At 39.6% G+C, this 18840-nt stretch overlaps 1 protein-coding gene across 3 annotated transcripts in view; it reads left to right on the forward strand.

The window, feature by feature from the left end:
* The window catches only part of LOC119019929 (protein unc-13 homolog B-like), a 159322-nt gene that overhangs the window by 133055 nt on the left and 7427 nt on the right, over positions 1-18840 (forward strand). For 2 of the 3 annotated variants that reach the window (XM_037098922.1, XM_037098919.1), the window contains 4 exons: positions 1258-1335; positions 1678-1755; positions 17463-17551; positions 17711-17848. In XM_037098922.1, coding sequence (XP_036954817.1) covers positions 1258-1335; positions 1678-1755; positions 17463-17551; positions 17711-17848 — 383 coding nt within the window. Of the gene's footprint in view, positions 1-1257; positions 1336-1677; positions 1756-3264; positions 3286-4757; positions 4791-4933; positions 4949-5083; positions 5114-8349; positions 8368-9505; positions 9533-9963; positions 9985-11354; positions 11376-13098; positions 13126-17462; positions 17552-17710; positions 17849-18840 lie in introns of all 3 variants that reach the window. The other variant, XM_037098921.1, reaches the window with a different exon arrangement.

The following is an 18840-nucleotide window of genomic DNA, read 5'->3' on the forward strand; positions in this document are numbered from 1 at the left end:
AGCTCAATTTGCTTTTTAAAAAATGAGGAAATTGATGAGATGCATGTGATAGGACATTTTAACAGAATATAACAAATAAGTTGTCATGCCAACAGAGGTTTATTGCCCAAAGTACCCAGCTGTTCATGGGAAAGTCAAAAGTGTCAACCTCGACTGGTTAAACAAAAACAGAAAATCAATCCTTTTCTCTCATGGGCCAAAACTGCTTACAATTTCATCGATTAAAAAGCAAAAAAGTGATTTAACTACTAGAATTACTGTGTAAATATGAATGCAGCTAAACTACTTGAAAGCTACTGCAAAATGTGGTTAAACTTCTAGGTTAATTAAATGTAGTTCACTACTCCCCAAACATGTTTGGACAGAACAATTCATGGAAGAATTAAACTGGAAACAACAGACTGTGTGGAAAGTAAGGCAGTTAATTGTTTTGGACGCTTTTTTACAATTTAGAAAAAAGTATGTCATTCGTTTTATTCTCCTGGCAACTAGAACAGCGCTTTTGTTTAAACAGACACACGATTGGCTCGCTGTATGAGAGGGCTAGTAGCCACCACGGCTGAGCAAGCTGTGTAGACCGAGCCTAGAGATTGCTCATCAAGAGAGATCCGAGGGAAAAACATGTCCCTCGCGTGCCGCCTACGGTCTGTGATTGGCAGGAGGGTCACTGCAAAAAACAAAACATTTTCACATAACACCTTAGACATGTTGCCAAGTCAGAGAACACGTAATGCTCGGTGCATTCTGTGATCACTGTCACATAAACAAACCCGGTTTCATCCTTTGTCAATCTGGCTGGAAACACTAATTTGTCTGATTTGTTCTGCTACTTTTCTAACCATGAGGAATATTTAGCAGACATAAGTATCCATTTCCTCATATGCATTGCTCCTTCGCCTCAGTGGTAGCCAGCTAAGATTTGAAAAACACAGCTGTAAAGTTTAGAGACTTGACTCCACTAAGACTGGAAAAAGAAAAATGTCCAAGAGTCTCTAGAGTCAGACGTGCAAAAGACACACACACACACACACACACACACACACACACACACACACACACACACACACACACACACACACACACACACACACACACACACACACACACAGTCTCAGAGTTCATATTTGATGCCTGACGTTTGAGCAGCACTGTCTTCACCAGACCGAACAAATCAAACATAGAAAACTGTGCTCAGGTTTTACTACCCACCACTAAACCAACTAAACTAAACCTATGTGTGTGATCTTGCTTCCACAGACGATCACCAAAGTGCTGCTGCAGTACTCTGCCCTGCTGGCCAAGAGCTTCCCCTCCTACTGTGAGAAGGAGAAGATAGTGAGTACTGCTGTGTCACTGCTTCACTCTGAGCTCATCTCTGATTTATAGTGAGACTCTGAGCTTTGGAGGCTCGTACGCTCTTGGTGGTTTGGATTCATGTTGTAGATGCTGCTGCCCACTTCTGTAACTCTTTATCTTCTGTCTGTCCTTTTGTTTTTTTGTTTGTTTTTTTCGTCATCCTGTCGGGCCTTTTCTTTTCTTTGCCTGACTTTCATTTGTTTGCTCTTGTATTTTTGCTTTCTGTGACTTCCTTGACTTTTCACTTGCCTCTGTTTCTCCCTCCTCTTGTGTTCTCTTGTTCACTCACACCTGTTTTCTCCCTCATCCATCTCGCTCCAGCCCTGTGTGCTGATGAACAACATCCAGCAGATGAGGGTCCTGTTGGAGAAGATGTTTGAGTCGATGGGGGCGAAACAGGTCAGCATGAAGAGTTTCACACACATACATATACGCATGCACACTCTTCCCAACACTTTTCCTGCACCACTGGTTTTCAGTCATCTGCCACAGAGACCTGACAGTCTGAAATTTTTCATTTCACCGTGCTGTCAGTGATTTCTGTGATGAGGCATTTCTCTGTGGTTCAAACTCAAAAGAAATTTGGGGTTTTTATAGTAGAGACAGAAAGACAGGAAACTGCACGATTTCAATGCTCTTTCAATCCTCTTTATTCACAAGATGTTTTAACACAGAAGTTTTGGGAAAAGTCTGGTTGAAAGGAATTTTTGTTTTACAGAGTTTTTTTGGGGAAAAAGAATGTGTTCTACGGAAGAACATCGCATTGAAGATCAGTGAAAGAAAATGTAACAGTATCACCTTATAGCACGAAATCTTTGATGTTATAACAAGATAGATACTATAGCCTATTGTTATAACAAGACAATTTGTTTATATGTCATAATAAAATTAAATACATCTTGCCATAAATGACATAAAAGTGTGCAAACTGGACGTGTACTGTCTGGCAGAGGTTGTAATGTACATTTATACCAGACAGAGGAAAACGGGGACACAAGTAGCTCTTCTGATAAAGCCATTTATTTCAAATGGGAAGACGCTGTGAAGCTCCCATTCTAAACACTTGATACTAGCCACTACTGAGAAAGTGAAAGTAGAGAACACTAAGGATGAAGTTTTAAGACGTGTAACGTGGCAAAATGCGCTGACGTTGTCTGGGACATTACGTGTGTTTTCTACATTGTCACTCACACTGTGTGGATGTTCCAGTTCTCACCCCAACACACCCAAGAAATGAAAGGAAACAGATCTCAGACACTATTCAACAAGTTGTGATCAGGACCACTGTCTGTGTTTGAAAAAAATCTTTTCAAAACTGCTCCCAGATTTTTAAATATGTAGTTGTCGAGATATTTATTCAATGGATTGATTTGATTTAAACCTTATTTTATTTGTCTGATGCAGAAAAAAAACTGCTTTCGCCAAAGAAATCCCAGCCCTGAAACACATTCCTGCAAGGAAAAAAAAAAAATCTTTCTTGACTCTTTTAGTGCCCATCGGTTTTGGACACAGAGAAACTTATTTGGGTCAACTCATCGCCCTCCAGGTGTGACCTAATTTTTGGAAGAAACCTTTTTTGTATGTATTTGGGTTCACGATGAGGAGAAGCAGCAGGTTTTTGTGTGGAAATATATCGACATTACATATTCAGCGATAGCCTTATAAGATGCCCCCTTCTCGTATTTCTCATGTGACATTCATATCGCCATTCAGTGCCAGCTGATATATATTTTTTTTATTGCTCGACTAATTCTAGTGGAGAAATCTAACGTCTAACAATAGCTCACCTTGTTTTCGTCAGTTTGTTTGCAGATGAAGGTGTAAAAGGAGCAGCAGGTGTTCATGTAGCTGGATGTGGAGTTGATTTTCGCAACATGAGATTGAGTGTGTGTGCTTTTCTCTCTGCAGATAACTGCCGAGGAGGAAAGGGTACGTCTAGGTTTCTGTTCTGCCCTCGCTCCTCTTTCCCCTGTTGCTCCTAGAACACAGAAATCCATAATAAACAACTTCATTAGAGCAACAAACACCGACCTGAACCTCTTGCCAACTGTCAAACCTTTTTGTACCCAGTAGTGCGTCTGTGCGTGTCTCTATTTTTAGATTGATCCCAATTCACCCATAAACAAGACATAGACTAGATCTCTTTCTCTTCCTCCACCTCCTACTTACTCGACTCCTGGTATCACTCCCAGAAATAAATGTTGTTGTTTTTTTTCCACTGAATTTAATGTGTTCAAAAAAAAAAAACGTACTGTGCTCTCAACCACGTTGCTGCTTCTCTCCAAAAGCTTGAGAACGAGGAGGAACCTGAGGATTTTGATGAGGAGGTGGGTCAACAACCACAGAGCTTGTTGTTCAGTTTAGATGAAACGACTGGTTTGTCACGGACGAGTGCGCCTAACAGCAAAAGTCATGGCTGCTGAGCCTTGTCGTGTTGTTATTGGTTACACCGCTTTCTGCTATGACAAGTCAAAGTATTTGCTGCAACAGGCTTGTTAGAGATTCTGAAAGCTTAAGAATTTACAAAAGACTCCTCTTTAAATAGCAAATAGCAGACAGTATGTGGACACCCACACATTACACAAGTATTTCAAATATTTAATCCCAAAATATGGACACTGATCTGGATTAGTGAGTTTTTTAACCTGGAGATTTGCTCCCAATTAGCACAAGAGTATCAGTGACGTCCACCACTGACCAGGGGCATTGTCATGTTCAAGCCAGCCTCAGGATCCATCACATATCTTTGGACAAGAGATTTGACCAGCAGATCCTGATATCAGAGCTATGGAGCAGTATTTGCCTTGCCATGTGCCGGTCATTGTTTGCAGACTGATTAGCAACTGGAGACGTGAGATTCAAATTGGGAGACGACTAATCTCTACAAACAAAATATTTGCATATGAATGCAGATACATTTCTGAAAAGCTCATTAAAAGCTAAATCGTTATCAGACGTTATCCGATGGGCTCCAGGATTACATATCTGCCGATGCATTCTGCCTCTTTTGCTCTCCACACAGACGGTTTGTGTGTAATCAAAGCCTGCTCAAACGTGGTTGGTCAATACTACTTGGAAAGACATTCAAATGTTATGTTTGCCACACCAACATATTGCCCTTTGCTGACAGATACTACATTCATATGCAAATATTTGTTTTCAGAGATCATCATCAATTTTCAGGTTCTTAACTGTAAATGAAAGCTTGAGCTCAAATTGTTTTAGTGAACGCCACCTTAATCTGACGCTAAAACCTTCGTACGTCTGTAGAGTCCTTACATAATCTGAGCAATTTATTGATTCATTGTAAGAAGGAATATACTTTATACCATGCTGTTTGTTTTCTTGCCCCACATATTCTATAATTTAAATTTGTGTTATTTCCGCACCATCTCCACCAGGCCGTCAGTGACAATGAAGGGGAGGATGACATGGTGGGTAGGCTGATTCAGCGAGAGCTGCCAGCAAAATCACAAATATTCATGCAAATCACATCTTTATGTTTTTGTCTATGTTTCTTTCTTTTATTAACTGTCATTTGTTTTGGGGGGTTGGGGACAATCTTTATGGCCACCAGTCAGAGGACTCCAAGGTGAGAGAGGGATTCTAGGTCATTCCCACTGAGTTCTTATTCCATATCATTTTCTTAAACCTCATTTATTCTTTTTTTTCTAATTACTTTTGTCTTATATTCTTTTCTTATTGTTTTTATCCATTTCAACACCAGTCTGGTTGCTCAGACTCAGAGGGATCTGAGGTAAGAGTATTTTTAGGGGCTATGTACAGTCATTGTATTGTTTATTTATTTGTTTATTTAACAGGGACAGTGCGCGTCTCTTAGCCGTACCAGAGTTAGCTACCCGCTAAATTTCATCTGTAGAATTTCGTCTATAGTTTTAGTTTTAGTTCAGACATCTGGCAAGTAGAAATTCACAAGTGAATCGTCCATTATATGAGCAGCATAATCTGAGAATGTTTTTTTGAAAGTGACTGTGGTTCTTTCCCAACTTAATTTCATTACAACATTAAATTCTTAAGTGAAGGGAAGGAAGAGGAAAACGTAACCATTTCTTTGAACACATGTCTTACAAAAAGAACTATATGATTTTGGACATGGATCACAGATTTTAAATTTTCTTAATCCACTTCATAGTCAAACCAAAACAAAAAGGTGCAGACTCAAAAACGAAAGAACCCTCTGTGTTATGTCGAATGGAGGTTTAAACATATTGGTTGTCTAAATTGTCCTGCGTCAGGAGAAGTGTCCATAATCATAGGGAAGCATTTTATATACATCCCAGATGATTTAAGCTGAATTTTAAGTGACTCCCCATCTGCTCCTCCTTAAACTCTCTCCATGCTGAAGCGTCCATATAGCCTCTGGTACCACATGCTGGCGAAGCCCTGAGCACATTTACAGCTGGGTGCTAACACAGCCTCCCTCCTCTAGTGAGTGCTTAATAGACTAGACGGTGGGCTGCCAGATAATTGAATTTGATTGTGCATAAAGATGTTGTATTTAGCCGCCACTAAATGGATTCGTGAAATGGTTTAGTCTGTTAGTTGACTGTGGGGGAGGAGGAGGAGGAGGAGGAGGAGGAGGGGGAGGAGGAGGAAAGACAGATTTGGAGCAGTGGATGTAGCGAGTGCGGCAGCGTTTCGACCATGCTGGTTAATGGCCAAAGTTACCGCTGTCTTAACAGATGTCCAATTGGATGTTAGAGTAAAAGTGCACATAGTGTTTCGTTGAGCTAAATGTGGTGCTCCTTGTAATGCAGGAGAAGAGATTGTGTGTGAACTGAACATAGTTTGGATATTTAGTCATGAACATTGGCCAAAGAACAAGCGTTTAAGCTTGAACCCGACGATGGATCATTTTAAACCTTTTATGCTGCTTAATTGATGCCGTCCATGTAAATTAGCAGTGTTGGAAATTAGTGTTGGTGTTTTTAATGTATATTTCTTGGGGACTTTCTTTGTTAACTGGGAACCACAAGACTCTCGAGTGCACCCTGAGGTTTTGTGTTTTTTATTCCTCTGTGCTGGCATCAGCCATGGCTTGAGGCATCGCGTTGTCAGATTTCTGTGAGGCTCATTAGTTTTGCGGATACTGGGCTGGGGTGATTGTGATTGTCAACGTAGCCTCTACTGTGAGTGAAGACAGCTTGTTTCTCACTGGTAAATATTCACTCTCTGTCCCCATGCTCTCCTGTCTTTAACCGTAGGTTGACAACAAAGAGAAGGAGGAAAAGGTCGGTTGGTCAGAACCAATAATCAGGCTTTTGTCCAACCAGGACTTGTGTTTTGTGTGCCGTGCTGTATTTGTGAACTAGACCCACCTGTGTATGTGTATGTCCTGTGTTTTTTACCCTCATTAAGTAGTGTCTAATAGAACATTAAACTGCAAGCTTCGTCAATACAGAACTGAGCGGAAATGAAGACAATATTTGATTTTCTCTTTAATTCTGATTTAACTTTAACTTTAAAAACTGCACACAGCATCTCGATGCGACCCAAACTAGTGATCAGAGGAGCAGGGAGTTGTTTGAAAAACATATATCATGGTGCAATTTCGGACACTGACTTTGTGTAGAACATTAAGTTGATTGTCAAAACCAAATACACAGGTGAAACTGTGGGATTTGTATGGGCACCAACTTATATCAGTTCAAAACAAATACACCTTGGACATTGTGTCTGTGTGCTCTCACTGTTCTATCAATCCCTGACTTCTCAGGGGAAAAGCAGTAGTGGAGAATAACTAAGTACATTTACTCATACTCACTTGTACTTCCATTTTCTGCAACATTTGACTTCTACTCTACTGCAGTTCAAAAGCAAATACTCTACTTTTTACCCCACAATATTGATTACCACTTTAGCAACCAGTTATACAAAATATAATCAACAATTAGATTATGATGTAATACTATAGATCAAGATCAAACTTTATTGAACCTCAAGAGGAAAACAAGCTATCAAGCAGACAAACAATTTAAAGTTGTGAAACCACCTTTACCAGCTTCAACGATGAAAGTGATGACCACATTAATCAATAATCTTAATCCAATATTATGATATTATTACTGCATAATGAGTACTGTGGTACTCTAATTATGTTTTGATCTCTTACTAAAAAATGAAATGCAGAACTTGTAACTTAGCATTTCTACACCGTGGCATTGTGTTTTTTTTTTAATTTAAGTACAAGATCCAAGTGCTTCTTCCACCTCTGGGGAGGAGTTCTGCATTTGTCGCCTGACGACAATAAAGATTAGCATCTCGTTAAACGCCTCTTTATACAGCTAGCAGCAGCAAAAGGAGGCTCCAGGGAAATGCTGGGTGCTACCTGGCTCCTGCTATTTCTCCGAGAAGATTGAAAATGTGGTTGAAGTGGGGAGCATTTTTTATCTTTAACTTACGCTGAAAGAAAATGCTGAGCTCTCACAGCTGTTGAGAACTCGCGATTCACAAGGAGACAACAAAGGGAGGCGTTGGGTAGACACGCTGGCACAATCACACGGAGTATTCTTCACTAACGGGTAGTTTCTCCTAAGATTTAAATAGCCTGGAGAAAAGAGAGTTCTCTAATTGTGATGCTTAATTCCAGTTGTATTAATTTAGTTTAGTATGTTAAGCCATTGTTTACCGTCCGTCTTCCTGTAGGATGATTCCTCAGCCTATGATGACAGTGAGGATGAGCAGGAGGAGGTTTGCTCTCTAACCTCTGCTCTCCTGCTGGCTGCCACCTCAGAGCTGATTGAACACTGCACATTGTGGTTGACTAGATCTTCCATGACCTTTACTATTCTCTTGTGAGACAGTGACTCATAGTGTGTGTGTGCGTGTGTGAGCGCAAATATTCTCTATGTGTGCACGTTTCCAATGTTTTCCGTCATTTCCATCAACGTCATCTCATTGTCTTCCTTATGCCCTCCATTTGTTGTTTTCTTTCTTTTAATATGTCTTTCTTTTGTTCCTTTCGTTGTCCAGAAGATTGATAAGGAAAAGGTGAGCTAGAAACCGAAGACTCCCATATACACTTTTAATCTTAAGGATAACTTGTTTTTAACATTTATGTCATTTGTCTTCCTCTTTTCTTGTTTTCACATCTTTCTTGTCTCAATCCAAGAAGGAGAAGGTGTGTTTGCTACAGTACACTGTATTTGTGCCGACAAATTTTTTTAGCATGTAGAGAACGTGTGTGTAGCTACTGCGTGTGTAGTATGAATGTCGGAAATGACAATGTGAAAATGATGTCTGTGGGAAGGCTTTCACTCATGTTGATGAGCATACATGGAATGATCACCTAGAGAGCCTCAGCTTATTGTCTAGCTGTCCGACCTCCATCTTTACTGCGCTGGTTCACTCTTACTGTGTCTTGTACACTAACTGTGTACAAGACACAGTTAGCAATTCACTGGTGGAGCATTTAGCAGTGAAAGATATTTCCTCCAGGAGTTGGCAGAGACAAATAGAGCTGAAACAGAGTTAATATTGGACAGAAGGCAGACAAAAAGGTGTTATTAACTGCTGGATGTGTTAATAACAACACATGCTTGTACCTAAATGATTGAAGGGGGGATTGTCAATGACACCTAAAACGACATATATGACCATTCACACTGACAGGCGCATTAGACCTCGTGTCACGTAAGTTAACCTTGTATAACTGTCCTAGTTCGGTTAGGTTTAGAAAAAAAGGCTGTATGTTAAAATAGGTAACGCAGGCGACATGTGTTACATTAAGTATAAAAGTTAATGTTGACCATGGAAGTGGCTAAAATCATGCATCTTGTCTCATATCAGAAGGTGTAAATCCTGTATGAGCTTTATGCAGAGAAATACCTTGAACCCATCAAATGTCAATGCTTGTTTTAAGCTACGTTTTAATGATCCCTCAGTGGAGGCATGTAAACCTCCAAGCTTGATGCAAAGCCTGTGAATCAGCAAAACTGCTCCTGTGAGGGTCTCACCTGAAAGCAGCAGTAAGCTTCATGAATATGTGAGTCACTGTCTGGAGGGGACGAAAGGCTAACAGGGAGGCTGAACTTAGAGGAAAGTGCTGAAATGAGTGCGCCTGTTATGATGTGCGAATGTGAACATGTATCTAGGCGTGTAGCTCACTGAAAAATGTGTGTCCTTGCAGGCTGAAAAGAAAGACAAGGAGAAGCAGGTTGGTTTGTATTCTCTCTGCCTTTCACCTCCCTTCTCTGCTCAGTTCAGCTTTTCTGATTCTCCAAGTCTATTCATAATTGCTCTCCTGTGTAATACTCCCTCTCTTTGAAGTCATTTTGAATGCACTCATGTATTGACCTCATTGAGGCATCATAATTGCTGTTCATATTTTATATATATATATATATAAATATACCCCCGCGACCCTGCAGAGGATTAAGCGGCGTACATAGAATATGTACAGATGATGGATGGATGGATATATATATATATATATATATATATATATATATATATATATATATATATATATATATATATATATATATATATATCATTATATTCATTAGGAGGAGTTTGTTTGTGGGGAAAAAAGGATTGATGGTGACTTTCTTTTTGAACATTTCCTTTCTTTTTCCCCCCCTCAAGGAGGATAATAAGAGCAAACAGGTGGGTGTTTATAACACAGATAATCATCCTCACTTTACAAATAAAAAAGGGGATTCGTAAACATTTGTTTTGAAATGAGAAGAAAGGCCCTGCAACGCCATGTAATATTGCAGTTTGTTCAGCATTCATAATTTGTATTCATTTGTTTCAACAATATGCTCCACTTTGACTGAAGGCTGAATGATCACTTTGGATGAACTGACTATATATTTTTTTAAACATTGTTGAAGGTCAGTCAGCATAGGCATCAAACATCAAAAGTAGCACAAAGAAGCTAAGACCAAAAGAAAACTGTAAAAACTACATTACACAACTACAAAATTTAAGGGGCCAAATTAAAAAATTAAGAGTTTCTTTACCATATTAAAGGTGCAGCATGTTACAAATTAGCCAGCTGTCAAATTCCCACTCCAAACAAATAGACAGCAGCATTTCACCATAGTAACCACTAATTGCTGCTCATTGTAGTGCTCTTAGTTAGTTAGCTCAGTTAGCTGTGCAGCTAGTGGCCCAGACTTAGAGCTATGAGCTGGAGCGTGTGGAATGCATTATATAATGTCTTTGCACCCTGTTAATAATTAGTTAAACTAAAACTCTTGCACCTTTGACTTATCACCATGTAGTCACTTCAGCCATGTTTGGCGCTACTACGCTGATGATAAAATGATGCCTGAATAAAGACATTCTTCCTAACATATGACAGAAAAAAGGCACTTTCTTACAGGTCTATGTGATTTAAAAAGCCCAGAAAACCAAAAAACATTGAGAGCGAGAATGCATTTAGGTGCATCTTTGTGTGACTGGTTTCCAAAAATCGTGTGACCTGTTTACCCCGACCGCACTTAAAATCTCCCAGTGTAAACTAAACACAACACACTGACAAACTGCAGGTGAGAAAACTATCCAGCACAATCTGGAGCAAGGCCAGTGTGTTGTAAGTGGCCGGTGCTGGCGAGGTGTAAGTTAACAATACATCTTCGTTGTAAACAGCAGCAAGGGCACTTTTATCACGTGTTAAAGCACTTCAGTTAAGTGTGTATGTGTGTGAATCACTTCCACGCTGTGTCCGCTGCCCCTGATGACTTAGACTTGTCCCAGAATTCAATTCAAAGGATCATTTCTGTTTGCCAAAAAACGTGGATTTGGCCTTCGGCAGAGGCTGAACTGCTTAATTTAAATAAAAGGCGATATTTGCCTGAGAATGAAGTGTATTTTCTCTGAACTTATAGACCCTCTGTTTTGTGTTGTATTGCAGTAAAAGTGTTGGCTCATCATTCCCTTAAGAATATCTTGCAGGGAAGGTGAGAAAGACGTGACTATAGAGCGCTGCTGTCTAATCTTTTATTTTGTTTTGTTCTTTTCATCACCAGTCAAAGGAGGAAGTAAACAAGGTTTGTTTAGCAGTCGCAGTCCTTTTTTTCCCCTTTGTAGAGCCTCTCCCTTTGACCCACCTCTTTCATGCAGCTCCTGAATTTAGACTATTGGGCTGTTAGCCGTGATGCAACAAACATCCCTGTGTTCCACTTAACCTGATGAATGTTATTACTGCAGGTTGTTCTTGTAAGGTGATAGAATCAGTCTCATAAAACAGAGCTGGGACCAAAATAAGCAGACTAAGCAGCTGTTGAAGGGCCGTCAGTGACCCCAGACAAAATGAAAATGTGAAAAAAAGTGAGGGTGTTATGTATATATTTGATATATTATGTATGTATATATTTCATATATTCGTATGGGATAAGAATGAGTGAGAATTTCTTCTAAATTCAGCCTTGATGGATTTACTTTTAACTGGATGTGCATGCGTGCAATCATCCATGGACGACTGATTGCAAAATGTGAGAATATACACCTACCCACTCTATAATGAACATGATGTTTTAACATAAAAGAAGAAAGAAGTTACTGTATGACAAATGCCTGATTCACAAGTGGGCCCAAACAATTATATATGGGTCATTTGTTCTAGAAAGTTCATTAAGTTTTCCCTGACTCATCAACTCACTGTGGCAGTCCCATAGTGTGGCACTTGCTACCTCTCTGGATTGACTGCAGTGGATTCAGAACACCTGTGTGCAGGGTCGGGAGACTGGCTCCTGATTAATGAGTGAAAGCAGCTTGAGGGATTCCCCTCCTAGCCAATCAGAGTGTGACAATGCCCTTTTTGTGAAGGCTTAAGAGAGGCGTGGACCAGAACCCAAGTATGACTTGTTCCCATTCCGAGTCTGTCTGTGACACACTGTAGACCAAAGCCCCCATAGATTGTCAACCAGAATCTCTGGTCATTAGGATTTCTTTGCTGCCCCATTCTTTCTAGTTGAGGGAAATTGCACTGAGTGACCACCAATAGTCACTGGGTATTTCGTACTGAGTGCACGTTAACATATGGGCTGCGTTGTGATTGGACTAAACTGGAGACACTATTAGACTGCAGTTTGAAGGGATAGCACTAAGTCTAATCTTCTGTAAATGCCTTCAAAATGATTGTTCAAACAAATCTGTGTTATGTCCACCTTTGGTCATTAGAAGGCCACCTACAAAACTCTGGCTACAAAAGGCTGGCTATGATACACTACGATGTCACTTTGTGTGGTGTTGAAACCACAGATGAATGATTAGGACAGAGGTGCACAGTGTAGGCTGCTGGTTTTGATAGTGGGATAGTTTGGCCAGCATGAAACATCCTCTTAAATTACATCTGATCATTCCTTCTATACATGAGGCAGTCTTCCAAATCATCCTTGTTTGGGAAGAATCTAGTGTGCAGCAGTGTCATATCAGATAGCAGTGAAATGTTTTTCATCAGGTGATGTTGGTTTTCCCTTTTGTCTTGTATCATCTCAATAAACCTGAGGCAATAAACAAAAAATCTTTTATTAAAATCACCCACTCACCGTTACCCAATCCGCCAGACAATATCACAGAAACTCACCCAAACCGTGATGCTATTTTTACCTGCCATATACCGTAATGTACAACCCTATGTGTGTGTGTGTGTGTGTGTGTGTGTATATGTTACAATTTATTTAAATCATCAATGTTCCTCACAGTATTGTGTGACTTTATGTTCTCTTTTTACTTTTGTGTCTTTTCTCGTTTTTCTGTCCCTCCGGGAAGACTGAGGCCACAGCTGCCACAAAGAAGGTACAGTTGGGTGGTAGAGTGCGATAAGTCGGGCAAACACTTGTATTTCTTGTAAAGGACACTAATCTGTTTGTAGTGAAGAGTGTGTGTACTTGCAGGCTTGTGTGTGAGTGTCCTTTTGTTCTTAAAAGCAGTTCTTTGTAGTCATTCTTATTCACATCACTTTCCTTCTCCCAAGGTCTTGAATAATTACAGTCTGTAGTACCTCTACAGTTAGTGTTTTAAAAGCTTGGTAGTTTTAGCTATGTAAGAGATAATATTTAAATCAAACATGATGTAAAATTGTAAGCTCATCTGTCCCGAACTCAGAACGAACACCAGGAGTGGAGAGAAACTGCTAGCGTAGCTAAAGGCACTTCCAACAACCAAAAATTATGCACTTACACACTATATGTTGTGTAGCAGGCAGACGATGTTGGAAAAGCCAACATGCTAGCCCTACAAGACTGAAAGGTTGCGATATAATGTGTCTTCTGAAAACATAATTGAAATGACAACCCTCTCTTGTGCAGTATAGCCACAGTCAGTGCCCAATTCATACAAATGTATGAAATGTAGATTTGAAAAAACATACTGGCTGTATTTTTTCCACTCCATTAGTCACACTCAGTAAAAAACACAGTAAAGAAAAGAACCATTACTTCATTGACTAATAATAATAATAATAATAATAATAATAATAATAATAATAATAATAATAATAATAATAATAATAATAATACATTCGCTGTTAAAGCTAGGCAAACAAAAAGGGAAGATAGCCAGGACTAAATGTAACAGTCAGCCCCATGTCAAAATCACACTCGAAACAAATATGGGGGAGCCAGTTAAGGCGTGACTACGTCTCAATACGTCTCCACTCACACTGCTCTCAATTCACATTCCTTTCTAATACTGAAGAGGATCTTGTCTATTTTCATTCATTTCTCAAGGACACCTCAGAAACTCGTGTGTGCACTCACCTCCAAATGCCTGTAAAGAATCTTTGAATCTGTTCAACACTTGCGGCCCACATAAACACAGCTGTACATTTCATTTTTGGATGCAGACCAAGAGCAGACTTGGTCTGATGGTGCAGAGTGGACACTCGAGCCCCTGACTTGTCTCCCTGCAACATTTCCCAATTAAATTCCAAGATACTAAAACACTGTCACTTGAAAGTCATGGCCTCCTTTTAGTCCAATTATATGTTATGGCAGTTTGCCCAACGTCCTCTATCTAATAACACAGTTATTGATGGCACACTTTCTATGAAGACACAATAGGATGCTGTAACTTGCAATCGTCTAGCCACTTGGCTTGTGTTACATGTGATGCATTCTTGAGGTCCAGCATACTCATGAGCATCAGGCTTTATTTTACAGGTTTATCGAAGGTCTGCTACTTGACACTTCAAGGCCATTTTATCCTGCAGGCTGCAGAACCACTAAAAGCTGCAAGTGCAGCATCTATTAATACATTTAAAAAGACAGATTATTTATTATCTGTGCTAGCAAATGCCACGTTCAGCATCATGGGCATTGCTTGATGTGTCAAGCCGTCAAAACTGTAATTAGATTTTTTTTTTGTTTGTTTTTATCTCTAGTGCCTAGATTCATGGCGTGTATTGAAAAATCTTTAAAAGCTTGCACCTGAATTTATCTGAGTCTGAATGTGAAAAAGATATTGGAGAAACATTGATCACACACTAATATTAACTAAAACATGTCTTAATATTCATGGGAAATTGACCAATCTGAACTCAAAAGTTGAATTTTTTTGCCTAAAACCACTTCCTAAAACCACTTCAGAAAGAGACAGGAACCAGCAAAAGTGCTGGTTCCTGTGTCCATTGCATGTTATTTCTAACAATTAAGATGGACAACATGACAGCTCCCCAAAAGTGAAGCCAAAACATCCTAATTGCATCCTGGAGACCGGCTATCATCAATGCCTGCAACACACAGGACTCACAACGTGATCAAGCCTTTAAAATTATACCACAAAGGTCAGAGGACTGTCTGTAGTGCATTTCAGCCCTGGGGTGAAATGCAGTCAGGTGGATCTGACAGCCGTTTTGTGTCCTACTCAGGTTTACTTCAAACCTGAGTAGGACACCAAATGGCTACCAGATACAGAGCTGCTCTCAAGAATCCATATTTCCAATGAACAAATACTGAAAACCACGAGCACGTTTTAGTTGTGACGACTGGTGATAGAAGCGACTGTTAGGGTCAGTGAAAGAAGAGAACCAAAGTAAGATTTTTTCACTCTCCCCTCAACTGGCTTCATAAGAGTTTGATCAACAGGTGGCTCTGCCTGCTGTGGAAGCTGATAGGGAGACCTGCCAAGTTTCCAGGTGGTTCTGTATAACAAAGGTTATCTGAGCCTGACCTCTTGGCTCGAAGTTAACTTTTATGATTACAGCTGTTTAGACTTAAGCCGACAAATTGTGCATCCAAAAATGAGTTCATGTTTCCTTAGTCTGCAACATTTCCGATGCACTGGTCTCATTTAAATATGAGCTACTGGTTGCTGAAAATGCCAACAGAAACAAATCTCATGGAAATGTTTGTAAGAGTCAGCTAATTTTAGATCACTCTTTGAGTAGCTTCCTCCTTCTTGTTGCTGCTTTGAACATCAGCCTCACTGTGCTTCCCACCAGTTTTATTGTATGTCATTATATTCACCAGATTCAGCTTTCTACTCTCAACAAGTCTGTTAACTGAGGATAGAGTGACAGCCTCCTGTCATCATATGGCTTCCACTAAATGGACTTACTTCACCTCCTGTGGTATATTTTTTGAAGGCCTTGAGCTTGTGCTGGTGTTCTTTATAACTTGAAGCACGCTTTTCACACGCTGTTGAATGGGTCTGAAAAGGCGATGAATGATCTCCTCATCTGATTCTACCGTTATATCTACAAACTCCTCACAGATGAACTCTTGTTGAGTCACAACCTTTTCGATTTGCGTTTGAGTTTCTTTCCTGTTTTGTGTACATTTGTCATCCAGCTGCATCATTACACACACAAAATATACCCACACTGTAAGTCGCTCTGACTGATACACACTATATATTCACAGACTGAGAATTGAATGCAGTGTTATTCATCTTATCCTTTTTATACATACATACTGTACAATCCACTTCATACAAATGTATGTAGCTGCAAACTTTGTGCACAGTTCGGAAAATCTACTGTCGAGAAACTATATTGTATATTTATGTTCATATTGACTTTGGTACTTCAGAGTGAGTTTGTGGGAAAGTTTTCAACTCAGTCTTACACGAAAGACAACCACCTTTGGTTTTGGTTATTTCATCTTTACTGTTACTTCAAAGCACTTCCATCACTTGATCCAGAACCACACATTACCTGAAGTCTTATTTCAGTGAACTTGCACTGTAACCTTCTAATGTCGCAGTTTAATGGACGCAAGCTTCCGCATATTTTTGCCTGATGCACCTGCTACTGTCATACCTGCACTTCAAAATCTTTACAACCCTTCGAGCCTATCAAACCATGTTCCTATGCACAAAAAATATGGTACAGGCACACCTGCATGCAGCGAACAAGAATAAAACCTACATATTCTGTGCATCCACAAGCCTTTTCACCAAAACAGGTGATTTTTGCCAAATGTAACGAATGCATTTGTTCACATTTGGCATATGCTTATGTTTAATGTCATTTTTCATTTGTAAATCTCTATAAAGATAGAGAATTACAGTTTTCAATCATTTTTTCCCATCCATACAAGCAGTGTTTCTTTGTCTTGTTCATATTAAATGTAGTCTATTCATATTAGTGTACAAACGCCTAAAACTACATTTAATTTTGGCTTGTTCTCACATTAAAATCAAATCAGTGGGTGTCACTGAGCTACATTTGCTATTTTTTTGGTCTTCCTCATTGCTAAATGATTGTTCACGGATATGTAAGAATTGGCCACTTGTTTATTAATTTATGTTTCATACAAATAGGGGGCAGAATATCTCATCACCAGAGTAACTGCTAACTGCTGCTAACTGTATTCTATACATACATGCTTGACTGCTGTTAGCTTTAAGCACGCTAACTTCATTATATATCTGCAGTAGACATTATTTCTTCACATTCTGTTGCTGATTTTAGTCTATATTCTTTATGCTTTGAACTGAAATTCCTACATATTGCACCAGTTTAATGTGAAGTTCCTTTAATAGTGAGAGAGAAGGAAAACTGAACTCACTGATTAGGCCATAAGAATGCAGAATTTGGGGTTTTAACAATTTAGATGAGGCTGTTTGAGAGATTAAAGACTATAAGTCACCTGTTCTCACCTGTCCACTATTCGTTTATGTGTGTGTTGTAGTTGGATACAGAGGCAGCTGACATCCTCAATGACCTGCAGGTGAAGCTCAACACCGTCCTGGACAACTTCAGCACTGTATTTGCCAAGAGGTAACACACACACACACACACACACACACACACACACACACACACACACACACACACACAAAGATATATAGTATTCCGATATGGCCCAGAAACACTCCTCCGCCAGCCTTGCAGAGGTTTTCTTCTTTAATATTGCCTCTGTCTTCCCTCTCCCTCCAGTTTCCAGACTCGTATTAACGGCTGCATGCGTCAGATGGCTGAGATCCTCTACCAGATCAAAGGCCCACCCAACCACAACACTGCAGAGGCAGATGCTGACACCATGCTGAGGCCCCTCATGGAGTTCCTGGATGGAAAGTAAGAGAGCGAGAGACACGCAGCAGCTCCTGTTGTTATTTACCAACTGTAAAACATGGCACAGCTGCAAACACTTATAATCAACCTCTTTTAAAACATGTATGTCACTGTACGTTATTGTTTGTTAAGACTGGTGTATTGGTCACAGTTTTGAATCTGACATTGTTTCATTCCCCAAACAACACATTCGTGACTGGAAAAACTTTTAATGTGTCGCACGTGACCATGATGTAGTTTGATTAAAGCCAAGAGTAATATATGAAAAACAACACAAACTCCAGGTCAAAACATCCTTCTTTGAGCTGGGTAAAAGTGGTAATTTAACCCAGACTGGACCAATGTTGTAGTGTGTCAATACTGGAATTCGTTAAATTCTGCTTCTTCCTAATTGAGTTCAGGAGCACTGGAGGGCAAGTTAATGAGGCTTGTTAACACAGCGGGAAGTTGACACTCATCCTAAAATCTTGTCCAAAGTCTAGTTAACACTCGGCTGTTGAGGCTGTAGTGGCGACAAATTTCACTATTAAGGAGGATAAAATGTCAAAATGTGTTTAATAATTTTACAGTCCTTGTCAACTGTCTTCGGCTCTGTAGGTGCAGCTGATTAACAGAAGCAGAACATACTGTAGCTGTGAATGAATCACTGTGGAAAAACAAAAAAAGGAATGAAAATGGTCATGTGGATTAAAGATGGCAAAATAGTAGTATACACCTTGCTGCATCACAAAGGGGAGAAACATATTTTATCTAATCATGTCATTCACAATAATGATGTTCTACTTTAGGCATTTTGTCCTATAATTGAGGTACAGGAAGCCATTATCTAGCAAAACCAAACCAGACCATCATCATAGCACTGGAAAGTACAGAAAGAGAGTTTTTTGTGTTTTCAAAAAAAAACAATATTTTGAAACACACATTAAGATTTATGATGCTATGAAATGTCAAGTGATATTCAAGACAAAGTATTATTATTTTAACTTGTTTATTTA

Source organism: Acanthopagrus latus, chromosome 5 (assembly GCF_904848185.1).
Source record: "Acanthopagrus latus isolate v.2019 chromosome 5, fAcaLat1.1, whole genome shotgun sequence".
NCBI classification, from domain to species: domain Eukaryota; kingdom Metazoa; phylum Chordata; class Actinopteri; order Spariformes; family Sparidae; genus Acanthopagrus; species Acanthopagrus latus.